Source organism: Heloderma suspectum, chromosome 4 (assembly GCF_057233095.1).
Source record: "Heloderma suspectum isolate Gila_16-S chromosome 4, 16-S_ref, whole genome shotgun sequence".
Taxonomy (NCBI): Eukaryota; Metazoa; Chordata; class Lepidosauria; order Squamata; family Helodermatidae; genus Heloderma; species Heloderma suspectum.
Window position 1 is genome coordinate 38,455,340 of NC_139461.1, and position 24,114 is coordinate 38,479,453.

The following is a 24,114-nucleotide window of genomic DNA, read 5'->3' on the forward strand; positions in this document are numbered from 1 at the left end:
GGACTGCTCCCCTCCACCCAGACTTCCCCAGGCTAGAGCCAAGTCTGCCCTCCTGATGGGGAAGGTGTGGGACAGGCAAAGCCACCCTGGCCAAGGAGGATCCAGGATGGTTTTGCTGCATGCTGGCCTTCCTCAGTCAGTGAAAGCCCCCGGCCAAAGTGCTGGCTGGAGGAGCTCCACTCCACTTTGGCCAGGGACCAAATGACATCAGGGGTATGGCCACGCCCCCGCAATGTCATTCAGCATGCAGAGGCTGGGGGGGATGTCATTCAGCATGCAGAGGCTGGGGGGGATGTCATTCAGCATGCAGAGGCTGGGGGGGATGTCATTCAGCATGCAGAGGCTGGGGGGGATGTCATTCAGCATGCAGAGGCTGGGGGGGATGCCATCCGCCCCCCTCCACCTGAAAGAGGTTCCCCACCCCTGCTGCATGTCATTAGAATCATTCCTAAAGCCTATAAACCCGTACTACTCTTTTATACCCTACAACTGCCTCAGCTCTGCAATATATTCAGTTCTCAAATTATGAGTATTGGGCTGTAAGTGTCTAGAACTTTCCATAAGCAGGTGTTGGTGGTTACTCTGTGAATGGAACACCATGGACATTACTCATATCCATTTCATTTCGAAACACTATTTCTCCTCAGTAATCACCAACTCCTGTTTATGTAAAGTTCTGGACACTTACAGCCCAATTCAATGCATAATTACTCAGAAGTAAGCAACACATCTGTTTAATGGGGCTTCCAATCAACGACTGGGTTCAGGCAACACATCGCAACTCGTTGTGGGTAATGTAACCCATGACAAGCCATGGTTTCTGCGGGTGCCACATTGCCTATGCACCCCTCGCTCAGGGTTGTTGTGTTGCACGAACCCAGCAAGCATGGGTTATGTGAGGGTTAAACAATCCTCGCAAAACCCTAAAACAGACCATGGGTTATGCGAGGATCGTTTAACCCTCACATTATTCGGGCTCACCAAGTTCCCACAACACAACAACCTCTGAGCCGGCTGCATGCATCCTGCATGCACCACAGTCACATTACAGGTTAAATGACCCACAGCGGGCTGTCGTTTTGTGCACACAGCCCGAATGTGTACAGATGTGCAGACTTAGCCACCAAGTAAGTGGGCTTGACCCCTTCATGGATCACTGCCTTGTTGTGGCGAAGGGGCTTGCGTAACTCAGTGAAGCCATAAGCTATGCCGTGCAGGGCCACCCAAGACGGACAGGTCATGGCAGAGGGTTCTGACAAAATGTGGTCCACTGGAGAAGGAAATGGCAACCCACTCCAGTATTCTTGCCAAGAAAACCCCATGGAACGTATCACAAGGCTAAAAGAGATGACGCCGGAAGATGAGCCCCTCAGGTCGGAAGGTGTCCAATATGCTACTGGGGAAGAGCAGAGGGTATTTCCAAGTAGCGCCAGAAAGAGTGAAGCAGCTGGGCCAAACCCGAAAGGACACTCAGCTGTGGATGTGTCTGGCGGTGAAAAGAAAATCCGATGCTGTAAAGAACAATATTGTTTAGGAACCTGGAATGTCAGATCAATGAATCAAGGTAAGCTGGAGGTGGTCAAACATGAGATGGCAAGATTGAACATCGACATCTTGGGAATCAGCGAACTAAAATGGACAGGCATGGGCGAATTTAATTCAGGTGACCATCATATCTACTATTGTGGGCAAGAATCCCTTAGAAGAAATGGAGTAGCACTCATAGTCAACAAAAGGGTGGGAAAAGCAGTACTGGGGTACAATCTTAAAAATGATAGAATGATCTCAGTACGAATCCAAGGCAAACCATTCAACATCACAGTAATTCAAGTCTATGCCCCAACCACTGAGGCCGAAGAAGCTGAGGTTGATCGGTTCTATGAAGACCTACAACACCTTCTAGAACTAACACCAAAAAAAGATGTCCTCTTCATCATAGGGGATTGGAATGCTAAAGTAGGAAGTCAAGAAATCACCGGGATAACAGGCAGGCATGGCCTTGGTGTACAAAATGAAGCAGGACAGAGGCTAATAGAGTTTTGCCAAGAGAACACGCTGATCATAGCAAACACTCTTTTCCAACAGCACAAGAGGCGACTCTACACATGGACGTCACCAGATGGTCAATATCGAAATCAGATTGATTATGTCCTTTGCAGCCAAAGATGGAGAAGCTCCATACAGTCAGTAAAAACAAGACCTGGAGCTGACTGTGGCTCAGATCATGAGCTGCTTCTTGCAAAATTTCGGCTTAAATTGAAGAACATAGGGAAAACCACTAAACCGTTCAGGTATGACCTAAATCATATCCCTGATGAATATACAGTGGAGGTGAGGAATAGATTTCAGGGATTAGACCTGATAGACAGAGTGCCTGAGGAACTATGGACGGAGGTCCGTAATATTGTTCAGGAGGCAGCAACGAAATCCGTCCCAAAGAAAAAGAAATGCAAGAAAGCCAAGTGGCTGTCTGATGAGGCTTTACAAGTAGCTCACGAAAGAAGGGAAGCGAAAAGCAAGGGAGAAAGGGGAAGATATACCCAACTGAATGCAGAGTTCCAGAGAATAGCAAGGAGAGACAAGAAGGCCTTCTTAAATGAACAATGCAAAGAAATCGAGGAAAACAACAGAATGGGAAAGACTAGAGATCTCTTCAAGAAAATTGGAGATCTCAAGGGAACATTTTGTGCAAAGACGGGCATGATAAAGGACAAAGAAGGCAGGGACCTAACAGAAGCAGATGAGATTAAGAAGAGGTGGCAAGAATACACAGAAGAACTATACAGGAAAGATCTGAATGTCCCTGATAGCCATGATAGTGTGGTCACTGAACTTGAGCCGGACATCCTAGAGAGTGAAGTCAAGTGGGCCTTAGGAAGCATTAGTAACAACAAAGCTAGCGGAGATGACAGTATTCCAGCCGAGCTATTTAAAATCCTAAAAGATGATGCTGTTAAAGTGCTGCATTCAATATGCCAACAAATCTGGAACACTCAACAGTGGCCACAAGACTGGAAAAGGTCAGTTTACATTCCAATTCCAAAGAAGGGCAACGCCAAAGAGTGTTCAAACTACCGCACAATTGCGCTCATTTCACATGCCAGCAAGGTGATGCTCAAAATCCTACAAGCTAGGCTTCAGCAGTATGCGAACCGAGAACTACCGGAAGTACAAGCTGGGTTTCGAAGAGGCAGAGGAACTAGAGATCAAATCGCCAACATTCGCTGCATCATGGAGAAAGCAAGAGAATTCCAGAAAAACGTCTATTTCTGCTTCATTGACTACACGAAAGCCTTTGATTGTGTGGATCACAACAAACTGTGGCAAATTCTTAAAGTGATGGGAGTACCAGACCACCTTACCTGTCTCCTGAGAAACCTGTACGAGGCTCAAGAAGCAACAGTAAGAACCAGACATGGAACAACCGAGTGGTTCAAAATTGGGAAAGGAGTACGACAAGGCTGTATATTGTCACCCTGCTTATTTAACTTATATGCAGAGTACATCATGAGAAATGCCGGGTTGGATGAATCAGAGGTCGGAATTAAGATTGCCGGGAGAATTATCAACAACCTCCGATATGCAGACGATACCACCCTAATGGCAGAAAGCGAAGAGGATCTCAAGAGCCTTTTGTTGAGGGTGAAAGAGGAGAGTGCAAAAGCTGGTTTGAAACTCAACATTAAAAAAACTAAGATCATGGCATCTGGCCCCATCACTTCCTGGCATATAGAAGGGGAAGAAATGGAAGCAGTGACAGATTTTACTTTCTTGGGCTCCAAGATCACCGCAGACGGTGACTGTAGCCATGAAATTAAAAGACGCTTGCTCCTTGGGAGGAAAGCTATGGCAAACCTAGACAGCATAGTAAGAAGCAGAGACATCACCTTGCCGACAAAGGTCCATATAATCAAAGCTATGGTTTTCCCAGTAGTAATGTATGGCTGTGAGAGCTGGACTATAAGGAAGGCTGATCGCCGAAGAATTGATGCTTTCAAACTGTGGTGCTGGAGAAGACTCTTACGAGTCCCCTGGACTGCAAGGAGGTCAGATCAGTCCATCCTAAAGGAAATCAACCCTGACTGCTCATTGGAAGGACAGATACTGAAGCTGAAGCTCCAATATTTTGGCCACCTAATGCGAAGAGAAAACTCCCTGGAAAAGACCCTGATGCTGGGAAAGAATGAAGGCAAAAGGAGAAGGGGACGGCAGAGGATGAGATGGCTAGCTAGCATCACGGATGCAATGAATATGAACTTGAGCACGCTCCGGGAGAGAGCGCAGGACAGGAAGGCCTGGCGTGCTATGGTCCATGGGGTCACGAAGAGTCGGACACGACTGAACGACTGAACAACAACAACAAAAGTGGGCTTGGTTAGTATTTTCGCATATGTACAGAAAGAGCCAAACATAAATCTGTCTCTTGTTTCTAAGAAGAAATATTCTGCAACATGTGTGGACAACCTGACCAAAAGGTATAAATGAATAAAAGGTATAAATCCATGAAGTTTCTACTCTGTTTAGAACAGTTAGTATGGAAGCTTTTTTAGAAGGCAGATTAATTTCAAAACGAGAAACATGATCTAAACTGGTCTCTTTCCTTAGCGATTTAAACCGCATTTACATTGCCTTGACTTAAATCAATATACCCTCTGACTTGCTCAATACCCTCTGAACGTTCTCAGCAATTCATCTTCTTGTAAATGGTCTTGCTCAGTATCCCTGCATCAGTACTCAGATACACAAGCAAAAAATCATTAATTTTACATTTAGTTCCTTGCAGCTTTAAACACAGAATACTACAGTACTAAAGATATGTGGGTCAATATGTACCCTACTGCATTTGGTGGTGGCAGATTTCACAGAGCTAAAAGGCATAATAGGACCCAACACGTGAACAATGCCACTGTGCCCCAGGATTTCCTGGGCCCAAGCCAACAGCTATTCACAGTCCTTCTACTAACGGTCCATAGAGCTGGCTGGTAGATGTGGCCACTAGGGAAAGAGAAGAGGCCAATGTGAGGGTAGTCTCCTTCTCTCAAGCCTCCATTTCATGCCTCCCTTCAACTCTATGTGCATGGGGATCTATTAGGGGAGACTCCTTTCCTCCCTTTGCTCCAGCCGCTTCAAACAAACTCGCCTCACTTCCCCTCCCTCTGCTGCACACCGCAATGTTTTGCAAAGCCTCACAATGATCAGCTGATTTATGTGCACTTTTGTTTTTAAAAAGAACAGAGAAATGCATTCTATATAGAATTCTACACACTGAAGAATTATACAGTGGAATATGTGTTGCCACATAATGAAATGCTCTGTCTACTGCACAGTCACAACATACCAAGAAGGGTATGAGAGCTTAATAAAATACAGAAAAAGTACAAGCAAAAACATAAAGGGGTTAAAAGATCTTCCTTGCAATCGAAAGCACCTCGAGGGCACCAGGTTGGGGAAGACTGTGCTAACCCACAGTTTAGCACAAGGCTTGCATGCTCCCCCTGCTTCAGTTTTGGATTAACCACGTTTCAGCATTACATCCAAAACCTCAACTGTGATTAATCTTAACTATGGTTAGTGGAAACTAGCCAGCTGCAAAAACTATGTTTGAATGTGGCTTGTTTCCACTAACAGTAGTTAAGATTAACAGAGTTTGTTGGGCTTTGCAAACATGGTAAAACTGTGGTTATCATAGAATTGAAGTGAAAGCTTCTGAACTCTTCCCCACAGCTACACTGGCGCATGTCCAAATAGGGAGCATGCCCAAATATGGCCACAATTGTTACATTATGTTGAAAAATATCATCTATAATAAAGAAATAAACTCAAGACAGACCGATTGCAATGGGTTATTATTTTCAAGCAATGAACGATGTCAAATTAAAGATTAGTATTTTTTTAAAGAAGTTAACCAAGGCTTTTTCTGCATTGCCAAATTTCATTATTTTGTTTTAAAAATATAAAGTGAATCTAAGGTTACTTACCACACCCAGCTTTTCAGAAGCATTCGCTTTCCACAAACGAATGTTCATTTCATCAGAGCCACACAAGATATACTTGTTGTCAGATGTCCATTTGACAGTGATAACATGCTGCATTCGCTTTGTATGATAGACCTCTCTGAAACAACAACAAAAAACTAGAACATTTATATTTTTCTTCCATTTCAATCATTCATCTTCCTTTCATTTGGTTAAGTGCTATTCTATTCCTACAATGAAATAAAGTATATTTTTAGGGTATGCAGCAAATATTATAGATAAGGAATATATTGTACCACTGAGAAATTACTACTTTGGTATAGAAGGCTCAAGAAGCTAATCTGAGGTACTTGTTGAAAGATGTCCTTAAATTAGACAAGTAGTTTGTCTGATTTAAAATTACAGTTTAAATATTTATATCTAAATATTTATATCTAAATATTTATAGGAGCATAGTCTTAATATATTTTTGCTTAATTATTCTCAAGAAAGATCTCTATTCTCAGGCAAACACCCAGAAGTTACCCAGTAAACAAGAGTGGTCACGTGAATCAACTCTTTTGTTATTCCTGAGAACTTCATCCTGATGGCCCGTTCACATGAATGGCCACAATGAGTTTTCATCAGCCCAGACTAACCTTCAGCTATGCTTTCATGAACTGAGTTGGTTGTGCAATTGCCAATACTAGGTGCTGAACTTAATACTGATCAGCTTTTGACATTCAGTCAATCAGGAGCTCAGTCAGCAACAGATTTCCTGTAGTTGTGACTACGTGCCAAAAAGTAATTGGCATATGTGTCATTAAAAGGCCGCTTAACAAGATCAGCCTCGGATGGCCTTCTCTCCGTCCTATCAGCCAGGACAGCTAGGCTGGTGAGGACGAAGGAGAGGGCCTTCTCTGTGGTGGCCCCACTCTGTAGAACTCCCTCCCTAGGGAACTCCGCCATGCCCTCTCTTTAATGAGCTTCCACCACGCACTGAAAACTTGGCTATTCAGGCAGGCATTTGGGGTGGGTTAGGGTATTTTTTATGATGTTTTAATGTATAATTTTACTGTTTTAAATTGTACTGTTGTACATCGCTCAGAGTGGCCAGGTGACCGGCCAGATGGATGATTAAGAAATTCAATCAATCAATCAATCAATTTAAAAATACAAGTCTATAGTTTAAAAATGAATGCATAGGATATAAAACAGCTAGAGTCTAATGACTATTTATATGGAGTCTTTATCCACCGAGTAGTCTAATTTTTCTTCAGTTTAGATCAGAAAATGACCAAAGCCTGTTACAATGATGAATATACATCCTTAGTTCCATATTATTATTCACAGAAGAGACGGGGGTGGGGGGGGACACAACAAAACCAGAGTCCCCCACATTGGGCTGTGCTCATACATAACATGGTTCTAGTACAACATGGGAAGGAAATAACAGCAACCACTGCATCACATGAGTTCTCTTAATCATTATGCCATTTATTAACTACTTTGTAGATGGCCCAGGGGGAATAACTGCTACTGATAACTATAGAGCAAACCTCCTGTTTACTTGACTTATTCTAGATACAGTACATTCCAGTCCACGTCACTTCCAATGGAGTGACATGTGTTGGTATTAGCTGTCAATCTGGTCCTAAATTTTACAACACAATCCTGTATCTACTCAGACTTAAGTCCCAATGAGTTCAATGAGGCTTACTAACAAGTGGATATAAGACTGCAGTCTTAATTTTTTATTTGCCACTAACTGGTTACATTCATACCTGTTCTCCTGGTCCAGTCACAATCCCTTAAGTGGGCATCTCTAACACTAGTTTTGTTGTCCTCCTTTATCTTTGCTGTGAATGAAATGGAACTACAGATGTGTATTCATCATTATACTGTGCTTTGGTCATGTTCTCAATTTTATGGAGGATAAGACTCCCAATGGCTACTAGCCATGAAGGCCATATATTACCTCCAGTATTAGTACTTCTATACCAGCTGCTGGGAAACAGAAGCAGGAGGTTGCTGTTGCACTCATATCCTACCTGTAGGCTTCCCATAGGCATCTGCTTGGCCACTATGGAAATAGAATGCAGGACTACGGAGGCCTTTGTTCTGGCCTAGCACAGCTTTCCTTATGCTCCTGTCATAGAGTTCTGCTGTGGTGCCTGTGAGGTTCTTGCCCCTTCCCTGTTTTATTATTTTTCCAGGGCAGCTGGGCATGCTGTGAAGTGTAACACCTGCCAAGTCTCCTCCTGCCCACCATCTTCAGTTGCCCAGAGTACCTCTGGGCATACATGGAACCCCACATGCACCTAGAGACACTCTGGGCAAATTAAGGAGGAGGATGGCTGGACCCTTGGCAAGTGCTGCACTTCACACCATGCCCAACTGCCCTGAAATTTTATTCGGGGGGGGGGGAGGGAACCCCTTCTTGCTGGCACCTGAAAAGCTGCTGGGAAGGATGTGACCAGAGACATTTATTTTGCATGTATGACAAATGAAGAGAGAGAGAGAGAGAGAGAGAGAGAGAGAGAGAGAGTGTGTGTGTGTGTGTGTGTGTGTGTGTGTGTGTGTGAGAGAGAGAGAGAGAGAGAGAGAGAGAGACAGAGACACAGAGAGACACAGAGAGAGACAGAGACAGAGACACAGAGAGAGAGAGAGACAGAGAGAGAGACAGAGACAGAGAGACACAGAGAGAGAGAGAGAGACAGAGACAGAGAGAGAGACAGAGAGAGAGAGAGAGACGGACGGACAGAGACGGACGGACAGAGAGAGAGACACAGACAGAGAGAGAGAGACAGAGAGAGACGGACGGACAGGGACGGACGGACAGAGAGAGACAGGGACGGACGGACGGACAGAGAGAGACAGGGACGGACGGACGGACAGAGAGAGACAGGGACGGACGGACGGACAGAGAGAGACAGGGACGGACGGACAGAGAGAGACAGGGACGGACGGACAGAGAGAGACAGGGACGGACGGACAGAGAGAGACAGGGACGGACGGACAGAGACAGGGACGGACGGACAGAGAGAGACAGAGACAGAGACAGTGAAGGGTGGGATGCATGCATGCAACAGAAACAGAGTGAGAGTGTGTTGCAGGGGTGAACCAGGGACAGAAAGGATGTGTATGTGAATGGGCAGTGATTTGGGGAGACAGAGACTGGGGCGGGGAGTTGGCTAGAAGAGGGGAAATGAGTGGACTGAAATTTAAAGTTAATTAACAGGAATCGGCTGGAGTAATGAATTTGGGGGAAACGGATCTGCGAGTGATATTAATTTGGGGACATAAATTAATTTTAGAGGAATTTATTTAGAAGTGATTTGAGGAAATTGACTAGTTTACTGTGAAATGCATGTCCTGTTGGAACAGAAAACTGTGGTTTCAAAGGAGCAGTTTCATGTTTTGCTACTCAGACCCCCACCTCTGTCTTATACTCAGCTTCTTAGGCAAGTGATTTGTCTTTCAGCCTCAGTCTGACTTCTGTGAAATGGGTGCTTTGCCCCACCATGAAAGCCATTTTGTGACAGCACTCATCATACTCTCTAAATCCCAAATGTGGCCACTGGCTCAAAAAAAAGTTGGGGACCGCTGCCTGAGAGTCAAGGGATCTTCTTATTACCCTAACATTAAAATGCATGGCATATGTAGTGGCTGTTATTGAATTCTCATAAAAAATAGAAAGTACATATAAGGACTTGGTTGGTACTAATTTTTTCAAATACAATTTTAAGTGTACTAAAATTGGAAGCCTATACTCTTCTCATGAAAACAAATTTTTATGCAAGTTTGGCAAATTTTTCCTTCTGTTAGCCTTTCAAGTTCTCTTTTAAAAAATAGTTTTGTTTGCTCTTGTAACAGATTTTAGAAAAAAATCACCCTTCATGGACAAGAGCAATAAAATAGCATATGGGTGGATAACTTGATTCTTTCATTTAATCACACAAACATCTGCCTCATTTGCCAAGGACTCTCAATGAACTTAATAAACAGCGTATCTCTTTTCTTCTTTCTTCTCAAGTTTCACATTTGGAGTTTAATTAGGAACATAAAATAAGCCATGGCTTCCGAGCCCTTGGGACTGTGACACAAGCCTATTTGATTAAACCAATAAGCTCAGAGGTGTGGTTTTGGTAGGTAAAGAATTACATATTTATGTGCAAGACCCATGGTTTTTAAAGCGATATTGTCAAAGAGGCCTACATAATCCTAGAAGCCAATTTAAAAACAAATAAATTATTTTAAACTGCCAAGATTGCATTATGGATGAAAATTGAGCCACTTTATATATAGATCCTGAACATACACGCAGCAACTGAGAGGACATGTTAACAGCACAAAATGCAAGGAATTGCGAAACGCTCTGCATACATGAGTTGGACAAGTATTACTAGGGATCTGGATTCAGCCTTCACTTCCCACTGGAGTAGAATCACTTAGATGTTTGAATCAGCAGCACCACATATGCATGTGCCCATGCCTGTTTCCACAAGCACGTCGTATTCTTTGGATCACTGCAACAGGGAGGAAGGAAGTCCTGTTGCTTTGTGCATACATTTCTGTGGCCAGGATTGAATCCCTGCAACCAGTTGTGTGTGCCCGAAGGTGTCCTGCTCTAGATTGAGTCTTGGCTATTTATAAGCAAGGAGAGAGAGCGATGCAGTAGAGTAGTCAAGTTAGCAAGCAAATGGTCAAGCACATGGGTTTCAGTCCAAGGAGGTTTAAGCTAAGGCAGGAGCGGTCAAAATCCAGGCAGAGGTCAGAACACCGGCAATGAGTCAGGAAACAAGGATCAGGCAGCAGCAGGAATAGTCAAGATAACAAGCAAGAGGTCAAACACCGTAAATCAGTCAGGTACATTACGCAGTCCAAAAGGTCAGGAAACAGAGCATCACTCACAGGGCATGATTCAGGAGACAAGGTACACAGCAGAGGCTGGATAGACCAAGTTGTTCGAACGCTGGCTGGGTTTCCAGTGAAAGCTTTTAAGCCCAAAGTCAGCCAGACCCACCCAGAGCTCAGCTGTAGCAATCAGTGCTCCCTTTCCAGAGCCTACTCCTGAGGAGTCCCTTTCTCCTGAGGAGTCCCTTTCTGGAGGCAAGCACTCCTTTGCATAGGAGCCCTGCTAGCCTGTCACTTGAGGTGACAACGCTCCCAGGGATTGGAGCTGGCTCTGCCTCAGAGACAGAGTCCCTTTCTCCTGACAAAGATGGCCCTACAGCCACTTCCCCTGAAGTTTCAGGCTCCTGTGTGTCTGGTGGCAGTCCCTGGTCTGGGGTACCCCGGGCTTCTGGGGCCTCTAGCTCCTCCTCAGAGGAGGACCTCACCAGCCAGGGCATGACAGAAGGGGACTTGTTTCTCAAGCAGCAGCCCATCATGCTGCATGGTAGCAGGAGTGGAGAGGGGCTGCAGCTCAGTGGTAGAGCACATGCTTTGTACGCAGAAGGCCCAAGGTTCAATCCCTGGCATCTTCAGGCAGAGCTGGAAAAAAACACCTGCCTCAAAAGCCTGGAGAGCTGCTGCCAGCCAGTGCTGGCAATACTGGGCTAGATGGATCAGTGGTTTGTTTCAGTATAAGGCAGTTTCTGATGTTCCTATGACATGCAAAAGCAAACATTCCACTGGGTGAGCGTAAGTCCTCAGGCTAGTCTGAATTAGCTCTTTGGATTCTTCCCAAAGCAAGTGTACTTTAATAGTGGAGATACCAACAGAACAAAGCAAAAGGTTTTAGAACTCAAGAAGACTTTAGTTTGTATGGTATAATATAAATTTTAAGAAGTAGTCAAAGAGTGAAATACTGGACTAACTGGAAAGTCAATAACTAAGGAATTAAAAAATGCAAGCAACAATGGTATGAGGGATCAACCACACTGAATAAGTTAATGAGAGTATTAAGATTGGTTGCAAAAGAGGACACATCACAAGAGAGGCTTAATTGTAAAATCACTGACCTGCTGTGACCTTTGTCTACAGGAAAAATGCGAATAGATTTATCAAAGCTGGCAGACACAAATTCTTTCCCAGTAGGAGAGTAATCCACATCAAGAACTGCAGACACATGATCCATATGAACCATTAAAGGCTTATCAAGAAACCGCATATCAAAAGTATACAAGCTACAAAAGAAGGAAAATAATGGCATTATTCTCAATTTCATTATATTTGATAGTTCAAGCATTTGTAGTAAAGGCATTGTCCCAACTGGATAAATTCTGGCATAATCAAATATTTTTGAAATATCTGGGCATTTTTTCCTACATAGCTAACATATTAAGAACCCCAAACCATTCATTGGATTAAAAACATCTAACTCTTATGTTCTATTGGCATCTTGGAAAGAAGTTATGATAACATCACCCTTGCTCTAAGATCTACAAGTTACTTTTAAGCAGCATACATGCATCCAAGCCAATATACAGCTTAATTGCTTTCAGTGGGTCAAGTACCATTAAGGCTTCACTTCAGTTAAACTGGCACCCTGTTTTAAACACATTAAATGGAAGTTAAGTCTCATCCATTCAAATAAACTTACATCCATTCAAGTTGGTGGATTGGGGATCACAAGCTAAATCACCTTAAATCCAAGTATTCTAGTATAACTGGATTTTAGATTGACCCATAGCAAGATGACCATGGAGGAGCAAAACATTGTTAAATTCAACAGCTAAAGTGTGCTCACATATAAGATCCCCTCAGGCTCTTAATTTTAATTTATATTCAAGTAGTATTAGGTACAGGAGAAGATGCGTATGCATTGATAAACATGGGATCATACCTTATAGAATAAAACGGTAGCTAATGTGCAAATAATAAAAATGAAAAAATATGGACAGACATTTATTCATGTGGAACAGTATGCTAGTTAAGTAGGACCAGGCGCCAAAGAATCACACAATTCTACACATGCCCCAGGAGGCTTGGTGCTTGCATCTCTCAAACAGAATCCCATGTTGCACAGCAAACTGTTTTGAAACTTAAGGGATTTTCAGAAGCACCCTTCAAGAGCAGCAGGATCTGCAATTTGAAATAAAACTATCTTACTGAATGCACCCAAACTCTTGGTTGCACCATGGCAGATGCCATGGTCACATCCAAATTAGGTTACTGCAACACACTCTATGTAGGATTGCCTTTGAAGAGTGTTCAGAAACTTCAGCTGACACAACATGGTACCGAATGGGGCCAGCTGCTTTGATCACATTGCACCAATATTGTATTGTATTATTTTCAATGGCTGCCAATCTGTATCTGGGCTGTTCAAACTGTTCATTGAGACCTTAAGGCCTGAACAGTTTGGAAGGTGAATCCCGTAAGGATTACCTCTTCACCTATAACCCACTCACACTATTAGATTTGTATTATATCCCACCACCAAGTTATGGCAGGTAGGTATGCAGGACAGAGTCTTCTCAGTGGTAGTGCCTGCTTTGTGGAATTCCTTCTCCCTGAATATTCATTCAGTTCCTTCACTCCTTCCCTCTAAATGCCAGCTGAAGATGCTCTTGCTTCAGTGTGCTTTTGATCTAGATGGTAACTGACTGTTTAGTCTTCCTTTATTGGAGTTTGCTTCTGGTTTTAGCATTTCCCTTTCTGAATTTTGTGGATCAAAATGTAATGGTGATGTATATTTTAATCATTCTTGATTTTTTACGATTGAGTCCGCATAGAAGGAAAATGGGGTAAAATACTTTAAATAAATGTTTATTGAAATAAATAAAGTAGCTCTTTGGATTACAGCTAAATTTTAAAATCCAACAGCCTCCTTGTGACTTAAATGAAATAATTTCCTTAAGCTAGTCAGAAGTCAAAATGTAACTTTTATGAACACCCTGTGGAGGAATTTAAAGACATGACTCTCCAATACTCTCAAGGTCTGGTTTATTCCCAAAACACAGCTGTGTGATGGTTTCAAGCCTGGGCAAGAGAAGAAACCCTATTGCCACATTCCATGAGCTTATATACTTTTCTTTAGCATAAGTACATCTTTGTATGCTCAGAGATTAGAACTACACAGGAACAGCATAAGCAAGGGAAGCAATTCAGTATACACTAGCCATTTCTTGTAGACAAGCTTATCAGTAAAAACAAAACCACATATTCTTAAGCAACTCACTAAACTGGAATTTTCCAGGTTAGGGTACACCTTGACCCCCAAACAATTTGCGGTTATTAGTTCTACACACAAACCAACTCCTTCTACGCTCTTCTTAGCTCTTGCTTGGCCTCATTTAGTTCACCATGCTTTGCAACATTTGTTATCATGTTCTGGTCTTGAGAGAGACCTTAGTTCCTACTTTCTATCACTTTACACTTTCTGGTACTTTTCTACACTTCTCCACAAGCCTCTGCTCCAGCTTTCCCCAACCTGGTGCCCTACACAACCCTGAACAAGTAAAGGAGTCTAAATAGAGAGCAAGCAAGACTAAGATAATTCTTACTTGTAGTCCTCATTTGCAGCAGTGAAAATGAAAGCTTCCATGGGATTCCAGCAAAGCGTATTTGTTCGCATATCCAAGATAACCTGAGAAATTTTAAATATTGGGAAGCAGATGTAGAGAAGCAAGTTTTCAAACATTTATTGCATAATTAGTAGAAGTTATACAGATGTGTTAACAATCGGTGCGAGTACTAATGTTTTCCCAAAATGTCGATAAAAGGTGCAGAATATGCTAGAAGTGGCATCAAGTATCTTCTAATCCAGAGATTACACTTCTTATTATAGGTATAACTGGCTGGCTGGGGCATGTTGGGAGTTGTAGTCTAACACATCTGCAGGGAACCAGGTTTCTCTACAAGCTGCTGTACAACCATCACAAGGACCTTGCATATAAATATACATCATAATTTCCCCATAAAAAGCAACATTTTCTGTACAATCGTTGCCCATCCATCTTTAATGAAGCAATAGATCAACAATTAAGTGGCTTCTATCCTTATGTAATCAGCCATCACTAGTGTTACATCTTTACTGTATCATGCTCAGAACTATAGGTTTGGAGATTCCTTAGGTATTTATTTAGGGTAGGCTTGTACATAAGATGGATATTGTGAAATTACATTAATTGGTTTAAAGCCAGTGCCTGGAACATACTTGCAGCAATTTGCTTTGCTGTTAACAAGGCTCGAAAAAAGCCAGATGGCAATGAAGAGAGACTGCCCTCATCCTCTTGCTGAAGAGATAAAACTGACAACTTCCTCTAGCCAGACCTCTACTTGGCAGAAGGCTGATTAGTTGAAAAGTACTAAGTAGTCCATATGTTATATGGTCCCAGTTGAAAGGGAGCTTTAGCAATGCTAGCGACAGCTGGGAGATATTGTAAACCAAGGAAGAAAGTCTGTTACCGTCAGTCCATGAATACCTTTCACCTTTACTGAACCCTGAAGAGCTTTCTAATTTCTCATTCTACAAGACATCTATTTGCACATAATGATCTTGTACCACTATTTGGCAAATAACTGCATTAATTATATAACTAACTGAATTAGAGAAACAGAATTTTCCCTGCATAGTGTAACCTGTTCTAATACACAGGTAATTTCAGTATTGAACTCATCCAATATCCATAATAATGAAACATTCCAGAAAAAGAAAAACTAAGCACTTCACATGCATTCTTAGAATCTGTCTGCAAGCCCACAATCCTAAATTAGGAATGAGAAAGGTATCACAAAAGTGTCCAGGGTGTTTTCTTCCATGTCCACTCTATTTTCAGTGTTCTATGACTTTATATCATTTTTAACTGTGTTCAATTACTTTACATATTACCACTATTTTCCTGTAACAGCATACAGCAGGGGTGGGCAACATGTGGCCCCCACCAAATCTGCCTCTGAAATTCAGCATCACAGCAGCAAAAAGGGGCCGATTTCCCCTTATTTTCAATTAAGTAAACTGCGATTTGCCGTCGAAATTTGGTGGCATGGTGGCAAAAAGGCCCATTTTAAAAGAAAAATTGCCCCCTTTTTGCTGCCACGCTGCCAGATTTCAGTGCCAGTGGGGGCTGGGCTGTGGCCAGTGAATTCCAAGGGCGGGGGAATGGCCCCCACACCCCCAGAGGCTGCCCACCCCACTCTACAGTGATCTCAAAGTCAGCTATTTTCTACATTATATATGTCCCATGTAACTCTAGATTAGGAGAACCTAAGCCTATACGAGCACTATGAAAATGAAGTAGCAAAACTTAATGTATAACTTATCTCCCAAGGTTAAAAAGAAAAAAAAAATGTGTACATATGGGTTCATGCATGTATGTCCACACAACACGCAGAGCTTTTACAGATCATACATTACCTTCTTCAGTGCAGTTGATTGTCTCATGTCATATAGCACAATATTCCTGTCCGAAGCACAGCTTCCCAAAAGATACATCTGAAAAATTGGTTGTACAGTCATTCTTACTGTAAATATCATTAGGCAGAAAGCATAAAATTCTTAAGCAAAAATAGCAGGTGCCAGGTGAAAATAGGTATAATATGTACAGGAGCTGTTTTAACAGTGTGGTTTTCAGAGGCATGTGCATATCAGCTGCGTTTTTAAATCTCCTGTTGCTTAAAAAAAGTCAATTGGAGGGATCAAATGCAAAATTTTCCCAGTTCTCATGCTTTTAAAACCAAGGAGAATCTAAAAATAGTTTGAGTGTGGGTGGAAGCAATGACAGGGAAACTCTTAAAATTCCTCAGTGCACGCACTGCATGCAATCCTCAGGCACATACACTGAGAGGTCTGCTCTTTTCAGGGTTAATGTTCCTATCATAATACATCTCACTAAAGAAAAGAAAAATTCTGAAAATCTAGTGTGTAATGTTTTTAAAAATCCCTACCTTTTCACCTCAGATGATGTTATCCTCCCTCTGCTTTTCCTTTACATTAATCTGCCAACAGGCTCCTGTGCTTTCCTTCTCTGAATTCCAGCTTTCATCACAGCCCTATTCAGGTGTTCTGAACCTGAACTGAACAAGCATGTCAGGAGAGGGAAAGTGCCAGCCCTGCCTCCCTACATCATATTTGTCGCCCTCCATCTGAAAAGGAGAGCCTCTGTATCTGTGGATCAAAAATGCTGGAAAATCAGGGTTCTTGCTTGCATGAAGAGCCTCCATGGATACAGGGGGCTCTCCTCTTCAGACTGTTGCCCTCCATAAGTAGATGGCGACAAATGCAATGACGGAGGGGAGCAGGGCTGGAGCGCTTCCTCACCTCATGGGTTTTTACTCTATTCACGTGCAGATTCTTTTCTGTGAACATCTCCTTCCCACTCCCACTGCCCCATTCAGCTGCTATCCATCAAGCCATCTCCCCGCTTCCAAAATCTTTCCTCAAAACCCACCATGCCTTGCCTTCCATAGGCTGTCCTTATCTGTGCTTTCAGCAGTAATTTAATGCCTTCTGATCTCCCGTCACCATTGTCTTATTTATTCAAGTTGACCTCCCAGTCCACTGGTAGGATGCGTATCTATGCCTGCATTTCATGTAACAACTACCATGTTGTTGGTACTAAAATATTTACAGATAGTAGTTATAGTGGAATATATAAACAAATCATTACCTCAATTGGATTGAATTTTACACTGCTTATGCTATCGACTCCCCAAGTCAAAGAGCATAAAGGACTGGTTCTCTGTTCATCCCAGATATCAACCTGATGACCACAAGTAGCAAAAACAGGCTCCTTCCAATGGTGATCAATTCCAGTGTACACGGTCTTTAAAATGTAAATTTAAAAACAGAACCAATTATTGATTTTATACTGAGAAGTTTTTGTTGTGTTAGGCTAGGAGCCATGAAGGACATCAGCAGAAGTTTGGGCAAGGAACCCTTGCCCTATGAAGGAGTAACATCTGGCTGTTTCAGCAGCTATTCAGCAGTAGCAGGTATCCCTTCTGAAACCCACTGTGGCCCAGAGATTCAGCAGCAGAGTGACTGCTGGAATATCTGGGGGGGGGGGGAACAATCTTGCCTCCCCCAGTAACTCTTGCATCTGCTGCCAAGGGCCAGAAGCTGCAAGAGACATGAGCAGCAGCTTAGGGCACAATCCTATGCATGGTTAGACAGAAAAAAGATCTACAACTCCTGGCATTCCCCAGCCAGCATGGCTGACTGGGGAATGCTGGGAGTTATAGGACTTACTTCTGTCTTAACATGCATAGGATTGCACCCTTAGAGGAGCATATCCCACCCCATGAAGTACTCTTAACATCCCAATTGTCTGTTTTACAGTATTTCAAATGTATTGCAATCCACTTCAAGAAATTTGGTTAGTAGGCACAGTATAAATATGCCGAATGCATAAATAAGTATTTTAAAGTTACAGGTCTCACCCTGTATACAGCACTATTGAGTACCTCAAAACCACCATGTATCCAACACTGCTGTTGGGATTCTGTTGAGATTCTGCACTTTCTCTTGAACCCACGGGACCCACTGCAAGTGCAACAGGAAGCTTACACTTCCTAAAATAACCTTGGAAACAAGCCAAAATGCTAATTTCTGGAATAGAATAGGTCAGTGAAACTCCGAGACTTCCACTGACCTTCCCCATTCCAGAAAATGATGTTCACTCAACTGTATTAAACTATAGCAACTTGTATGTATGTTAACTTATTTTGAAGTTGCTTCTTTCTTTCTTTTTTTTTTTACTGACTGTGGTTTTGTTGAAAGTGTGATCAAAATAACAAATTAGAGAACCTGATATCAAGAGCACCAAAAATATAGGGTAGTGTCCAACACTGCCCATGCACTAGCAAGACACACCACTAGCACAACAGGAAGCTAGCAGTTCCAAAAACAATAGGGAATGAGCTGAAATACTAGTTATTAAAGCTAAATAGTAGCTATTCTCTTAATCCAATTTCCAGAAACTTTTAGTATTGAAATATTGACACCCCTTTACTGCACTTCAAGAGAAAGAGAAAATAACCACCAGCACAAATATGAACACCTGGATGCCACAATTTATAACAGCAGGACACAAATACACAAGAAATATGGCAAGATAATTATTATAAACTGGAATTGTAGCAGTATAGTAAGGGCACTAAACCATGTGAATACTGTCTGATGAAAGCATTCAGTGACACCCTTTTGACTTCACCTATGACACAGCAGATCCAAGATCGATTGCGCTCTAGGTCATATTCAAGTAAAACAATGCCTGCATCTGAATTTTGGATGTACAAAGGAAAGGAAAGCCAGACAACAAATAAAGTAATACCTTTCCAAGAATTGTACTTATTGGTTCTTCTGTTTCCCCATAAGTTGGCCCTTCCATTTTCCAATGCTTCACCGTTTTATCATCACCAACCTAATAATTTTGGAGAAAACAGATGGAAAAGTAATTTCCATAGCAAGAGGTTTACAACTTAATCCTATGCATCTTTAAGTGGAAGCACCAACTAAGTATGCACAGGGCCGCAGTCTTAGATCAGCCTCCCAAACACACTTGCATGGAAGTAAGTCCAACTGAAATCAAGGAGTCTTACTTCAAGTAAATTAGTTTCCAGTTTTTCATACAATCAGAGCTTCCATCCTGGAGAAACATTTTCTATTGCTCTGCCTCATGTCTGCTTAATCATCTTACATCTGTTATGGAAGAGAATTATGGAAGCTACTGTATATCAGAGAGCAGCACAGTGCACTGAGAAATAAATGATGAATGAATCAGAGCAATTAGCTATAGCAGTGTCAGAAGACATCCATTCTAACACTGAAATCCTATGCACACCTGGAAGCATCAAAGTACTCGGTGGGACACATTGGATCAAGCTTTACAACAGAACATTTTTCATAAAATGCCCTATTAGATTCTTTTGATTCATCTCATGATAATCAACAGACATGTTTCTACCAAACAGAGATTTTATTTATCTATACTGTATACTGCAGGGTCACCAGTCACATAATTTATTGAACTGTTTCCTAAAAGCAAAATAATTACATGCACTGAATTACAGGGTACACACTTTATTTTCTGATGGCTGTATGCTGACAGAAGCAACTTCACCAGCACAACTGCAGGGTGGGGGAGGTTTCCCATGCCCACTGCAGCCTCCCCATGTGCCTCCAAAATCTGCCTCAGAGGGCTACGAAAAACTCCAGTGCAGATTTTTAAGTGGCACAGAGAGCTGCAGACATGAGGAGAGAGGGAGACAGTCCTGTGTGCTAGCAGATGCGCACCAGCACAATGTTTGATTTTAAAAATCCTCTCTCAGGGTTAAATCTGATACATCGATCCCTACTATTCAGCCATCTATAGTCTTCTTCAAACAGAGAACACAACCATTCAAGTTCTTCTTTGCATGTTTGGAATCTCAAAACAGGAAGCAGACACCTGCAACAGCAGGAGTGGGTTGCAAGGTTGTCTTATGCCTCAGCTTTCTTTAGGTTCTCAGAAAAGAGGACTAGTTTGAAAGACTAAGTGCTAAAGATTGCACAAAGAACATAAGAAGAGCCATGCTGGATCAGATCAAGGGTCCGTGTAGTCCAGCACTCTCTTCACACATTGGCCAACAAGCTGCCTGTGGGAAACCCACAAGCAGGACATGATAACAGCACCCTCCCGCTTATGTCCTCCAGCAACAGACATTCAGAGCCATACTGCCTCTGATATTGGAGGTAATATATAGTCATCAGGACTAGTAGCCATTGATAGCCCTGTCCTCTATGAATTTGCCTAACCCCCTAACAGCCATTCAAATCGGTGGCCATCACTACTTCTTGTGGTAGCAAATTCCAGTTAAATGATGCGCTGTGTGAAGTACTTCCTTTTATCTGTCCTGAATCTCCCACCATTCAGCTTCATAGGAAGACCCTGGATACTAGTATTATTAGAAAGGGAGAAAAGTTACCCTTTTCTGCCCTTTTTTTCAATTCTACAATATCCTTTTTTTAGGTGCAGTGACCAGAACTGTACACAGTATTCCAAGTGTGGTCACACAATGGATTTGTATAAGGGAAGTATGTATGATAAGCATGATATTTTATTTTTGATTCCTTTCCTAATTATGCCTAACATGGAATTTGCCTTTTTCAGCACAGCTGCACACTGCGTCAACATTTTCATTGAGCTGTTCGCAACAACCCTGAGATCGCTTGCTTGGTCAGTCACTGCCAGCTCAGATCCTATCAGCATATATATGAAGCTGGGATTTCTGCCACAATATACATCACTTTACACTAATAGGACAACAAATAAGCTGCAGTAATAAGTGAGAATCCTAAAATAAAAGTACTCTATTAAGAAAACAAAATGCAGCATGGAAAAAGTGAACAAAGAAAACAACTACAGCAAGCATTCAAGTATCTCTCCTTAATTCTCTCTATTACACTTACAGTGAAAAAAGAAGTACCACAAAACCGGGTACACATTCCTCTCACAAAGCCCTCATGTGCTTGCAATATACGGATGCATTCACGCTTCATCAAGTTCCAAATTCTAACCTGTTAAAAACAAACAATAACATGCTTATAAGTAGTTAGGGGTTTTGTTTGTAACAAAGCAGTTGACGCCTATTTGAAATTTAGAGATAACCAATTTTATTTAAATATTTGTTTCAGTTTTTATGGTTTGCTGCTGCTACATCTAGCAAAACACAGTAAGCTGCTCCACTGTGGGAGCTGGATGGGGACCAGGCAAATACAACTGAAGTAGGTTTTAGTGGCTAGAGTTGATTTTACAATTTGGCTTTTGAATGGTTGCAACTCACAGAGCTTGGGGTGAAATTTGCTGACCTTCCAAAGAGAAGCTTAGAGATGCAATTTTCACCAGCCAGGATGATAAAAGGTCCAATGCAAAGCTAATCATTTGTACTCCACCATCACAGTGCAATACTATACATGCCTACTCAGAGGACAAATCCCACTGGAGTTCAATAGGACTTACTTCTAACTAACTGAATATAAGGACTCCAGCCCTAGGAACCTTCTATGTTCGTAGGCAACACCAACCAAAATCAATCCAGATATCCAATCCCTCATGCGATAACTGGATCGTGGCTTTCTGAACTGACAGGTTCCTTACCCACCCTTCTCCCCAAATACTTGCCTCAGGAGGGAAGGAAAGCATGCACAGAGAAGAAGGAGTAACAGCTGTGGCAGCTTTAAGCCAAGACTACCTGTTTCCATTTAAATTGCCCTTGTTCTGGGGCACAGGAGCAAGCACTAAAACTAAGAATGCAACCTTGCTCACTTATAGCCACACACCTGACTGAAACCCAATAAACCTTTTCTTGAATAACTGAACATAAAGCAACAACCACAGTAAGAACATGACATGATCCTTTCCACTAGCTTTAGACAACTTAAAGAACACAAATTCTTAAAGTTACACTTACCTCTCCATCACATGCTCCAGACAAAACTGTAGACAAGCTCTGTGGATGCTTAGCCATGCAGTTAATGCCATCCCTATGACCATCTAATGATGCAACAAAAGGCTTTGCAAATACACGGTCTAATTTTGTTGCATTTAGAGCCCGTGTATATTCCCGCGGAAGCTCAAAAGGATGTAATGCAGGATCATAATTCCGTGGAACTGTAAGACAAATAATCAAATAAACATGATATAAACTGGGGGTGAAATAGCCATAACGTGCTTTTGTTTTGCTTCTTATGCAGTTTGCAAGTAGTCCATCAGTATTTTGGAAAACAAAAATGTTATTCATGGCTAAGATCAGCCTTACTAGCTTTAAGTTTGAAAATCAGATATAACTTTACAGCACCCTGTTGAAGCAGATCTAGCTGAGATCTTGTTCATAAACAATGAATTTTGTTTTGAAACACTTGCTTCTATTTGTCACAACATACATTTAGGGTGCAATCCTATCCAGATAGGCAGCTGCCTCCAAACTCGGAGGCGACTGCCTATCCAAAGCAAGGCAGGAGAGGCACGGGGGGGATCGTTCCCTCTGCGCCTCTCCTGCCCTGCTATTTTCTGTTAGCCATTTTTGGTTGGCTAGCCACGGGAAGGCCGACCAGGTGAGGAGGCTGCTGTACAACAGATTGGATGTGTCGTACACACAGCTCCACTCTCCTCGCTCCGGAACGCCCCTTTTCAGTCGCTACATGCTCCTCTTCTGAGCGCGGAGGACAGGGCTTCCCTGCACTGCCTCGGAGGCAGTGCGGACGTGGGGGGAAGTCAGTTTTCCAGGAACCAACCTCGGAGTGCGGGCTCTGAGGTCAGTTCCCGGAAAACTGCATATCCTATGGCCCTCTAGACAGCGTCTAGTGGACACAGGATTGCTCCCTTAAAGACTTAATTTGTTTTACCTTTAGTACCTGGCACGGTCCAGTACATTTGTACCTGGCACGGTCAGGCAAATTTTGGGGCCCACTACAGCTGACATCAGTCTCCTCTCTTTAAAAAATTCTTTTGAAAAAAAAACACCTCATACCGTAAGGAGAAGTGCTAGGCAAGGCAGAGGCATACACAGCAGGTGTCAGGTCCACAGGCATGGCGAATAAGGAAGTTAGTGATGGCTGCCTTGCATCCAACACTTCTCTGTAGAGCAATGGGTGACAGGGCTACAGCCACTGCTCACTTCCTTATCACAATGCCCCAGGCCCTGCCACCGATACACACTTCAGGGGCAGGGCTCAAAGGCATTGCAAATCAGCAAGTTAGCAGAGGCTGCTGCTCATGCATAGCGCTGGATTGGGTGAGTACCGGGTGGCTGGAGCTGCGCTGCTTGCCACCAGTCCCCTCTGTTGTTAGCTGCTCCCATCCCTATCCGCCCCTGCAAAGCTTTGCAGGGAGGCTTACCAGGGAGATGCTGCTGGCCCTGGCCCTGTTTCACTTCACAAATATAATCTGAGCTCTTAATAAACCATTGATCAAACTGGGAAATGACAAAAACAGAAAAAATTTAACATGTTCAATAGACATGCTTACTTGTCTCCTATGCTCCTACAAATGCACAAGGAGAAAAAACAGGAAACTATAGCATTCTACCTCAGGATATATTGTTAGCATCATGATTGAACAGCTTCTGCACCCATGTTTAGATATTTGTTTATTTGAGGTATTTATACCTTGCACTTTCAATCTCAAAAGAGACATTCAAGGTGGTGTAAATCAATTTTTTAAAATTCAATAGATATTAAAACAACAATAAGAAAAATGGGATAGTTCTGTATTGTACGCAGATATTTGAA

The 24,114-nt window shown here is 42.5% G+C and overlaps 1 protein-coding gene across 3 annotated transcripts in view; it reads right to left on the reverse strand.

The window, feature by feature from the left end:
• Window positions 1-24,114, reverse strand: part of DCAF13 (DDB1 and CUL4 associated factor 13) — a 40,984-nt gene that overhangs the window by 12,818 nt on the left and 4,052 nt on the right. For 2 of the 3 annotated variants that reach the window (XR_014790020.1, XM_084848969.1), the window contains exons 2-9: window positions 22,296-22,495; window positions 21,295-21,402; window positions 19,178-19,267; window positions 17,513-17,668; window positions 16,261-16,338; window positions 14,408-14,490; window positions 11,921-12,085; window positions 5,979-6,114 (exon numbers count right to left, since the gene is read on the reverse strand). Coding sequence is in view for 2 of the 3 variants with exons in the window: in XM_084848969.1 (XP_084705095.1) it covers window positions 5,979-6,114; window positions 11,921-12,085; window positions 14,408-14,490; window positions 16,261-16,338; window positions 17,513-17,668; window positions 19,178-19,267; window positions 21,295-21,402; window positions 22,296-22,495 (1,016 nt within the window). In the remaining variant the exon portion in view is untranslated. The remainder of the gene's footprint in view (window positions 1-5,978; window positions 6,115-11,920; window positions 12,086-14,407; window positions 14,491-16,260; window positions 16,339-17,512; window positions 17,669-19,177; window positions 19,268-21,294; window positions 21,403-22,295; window positions 22,496-24,114) is intronic. The other variant, XM_084848970.1, reaches the window with a different exon arrangement.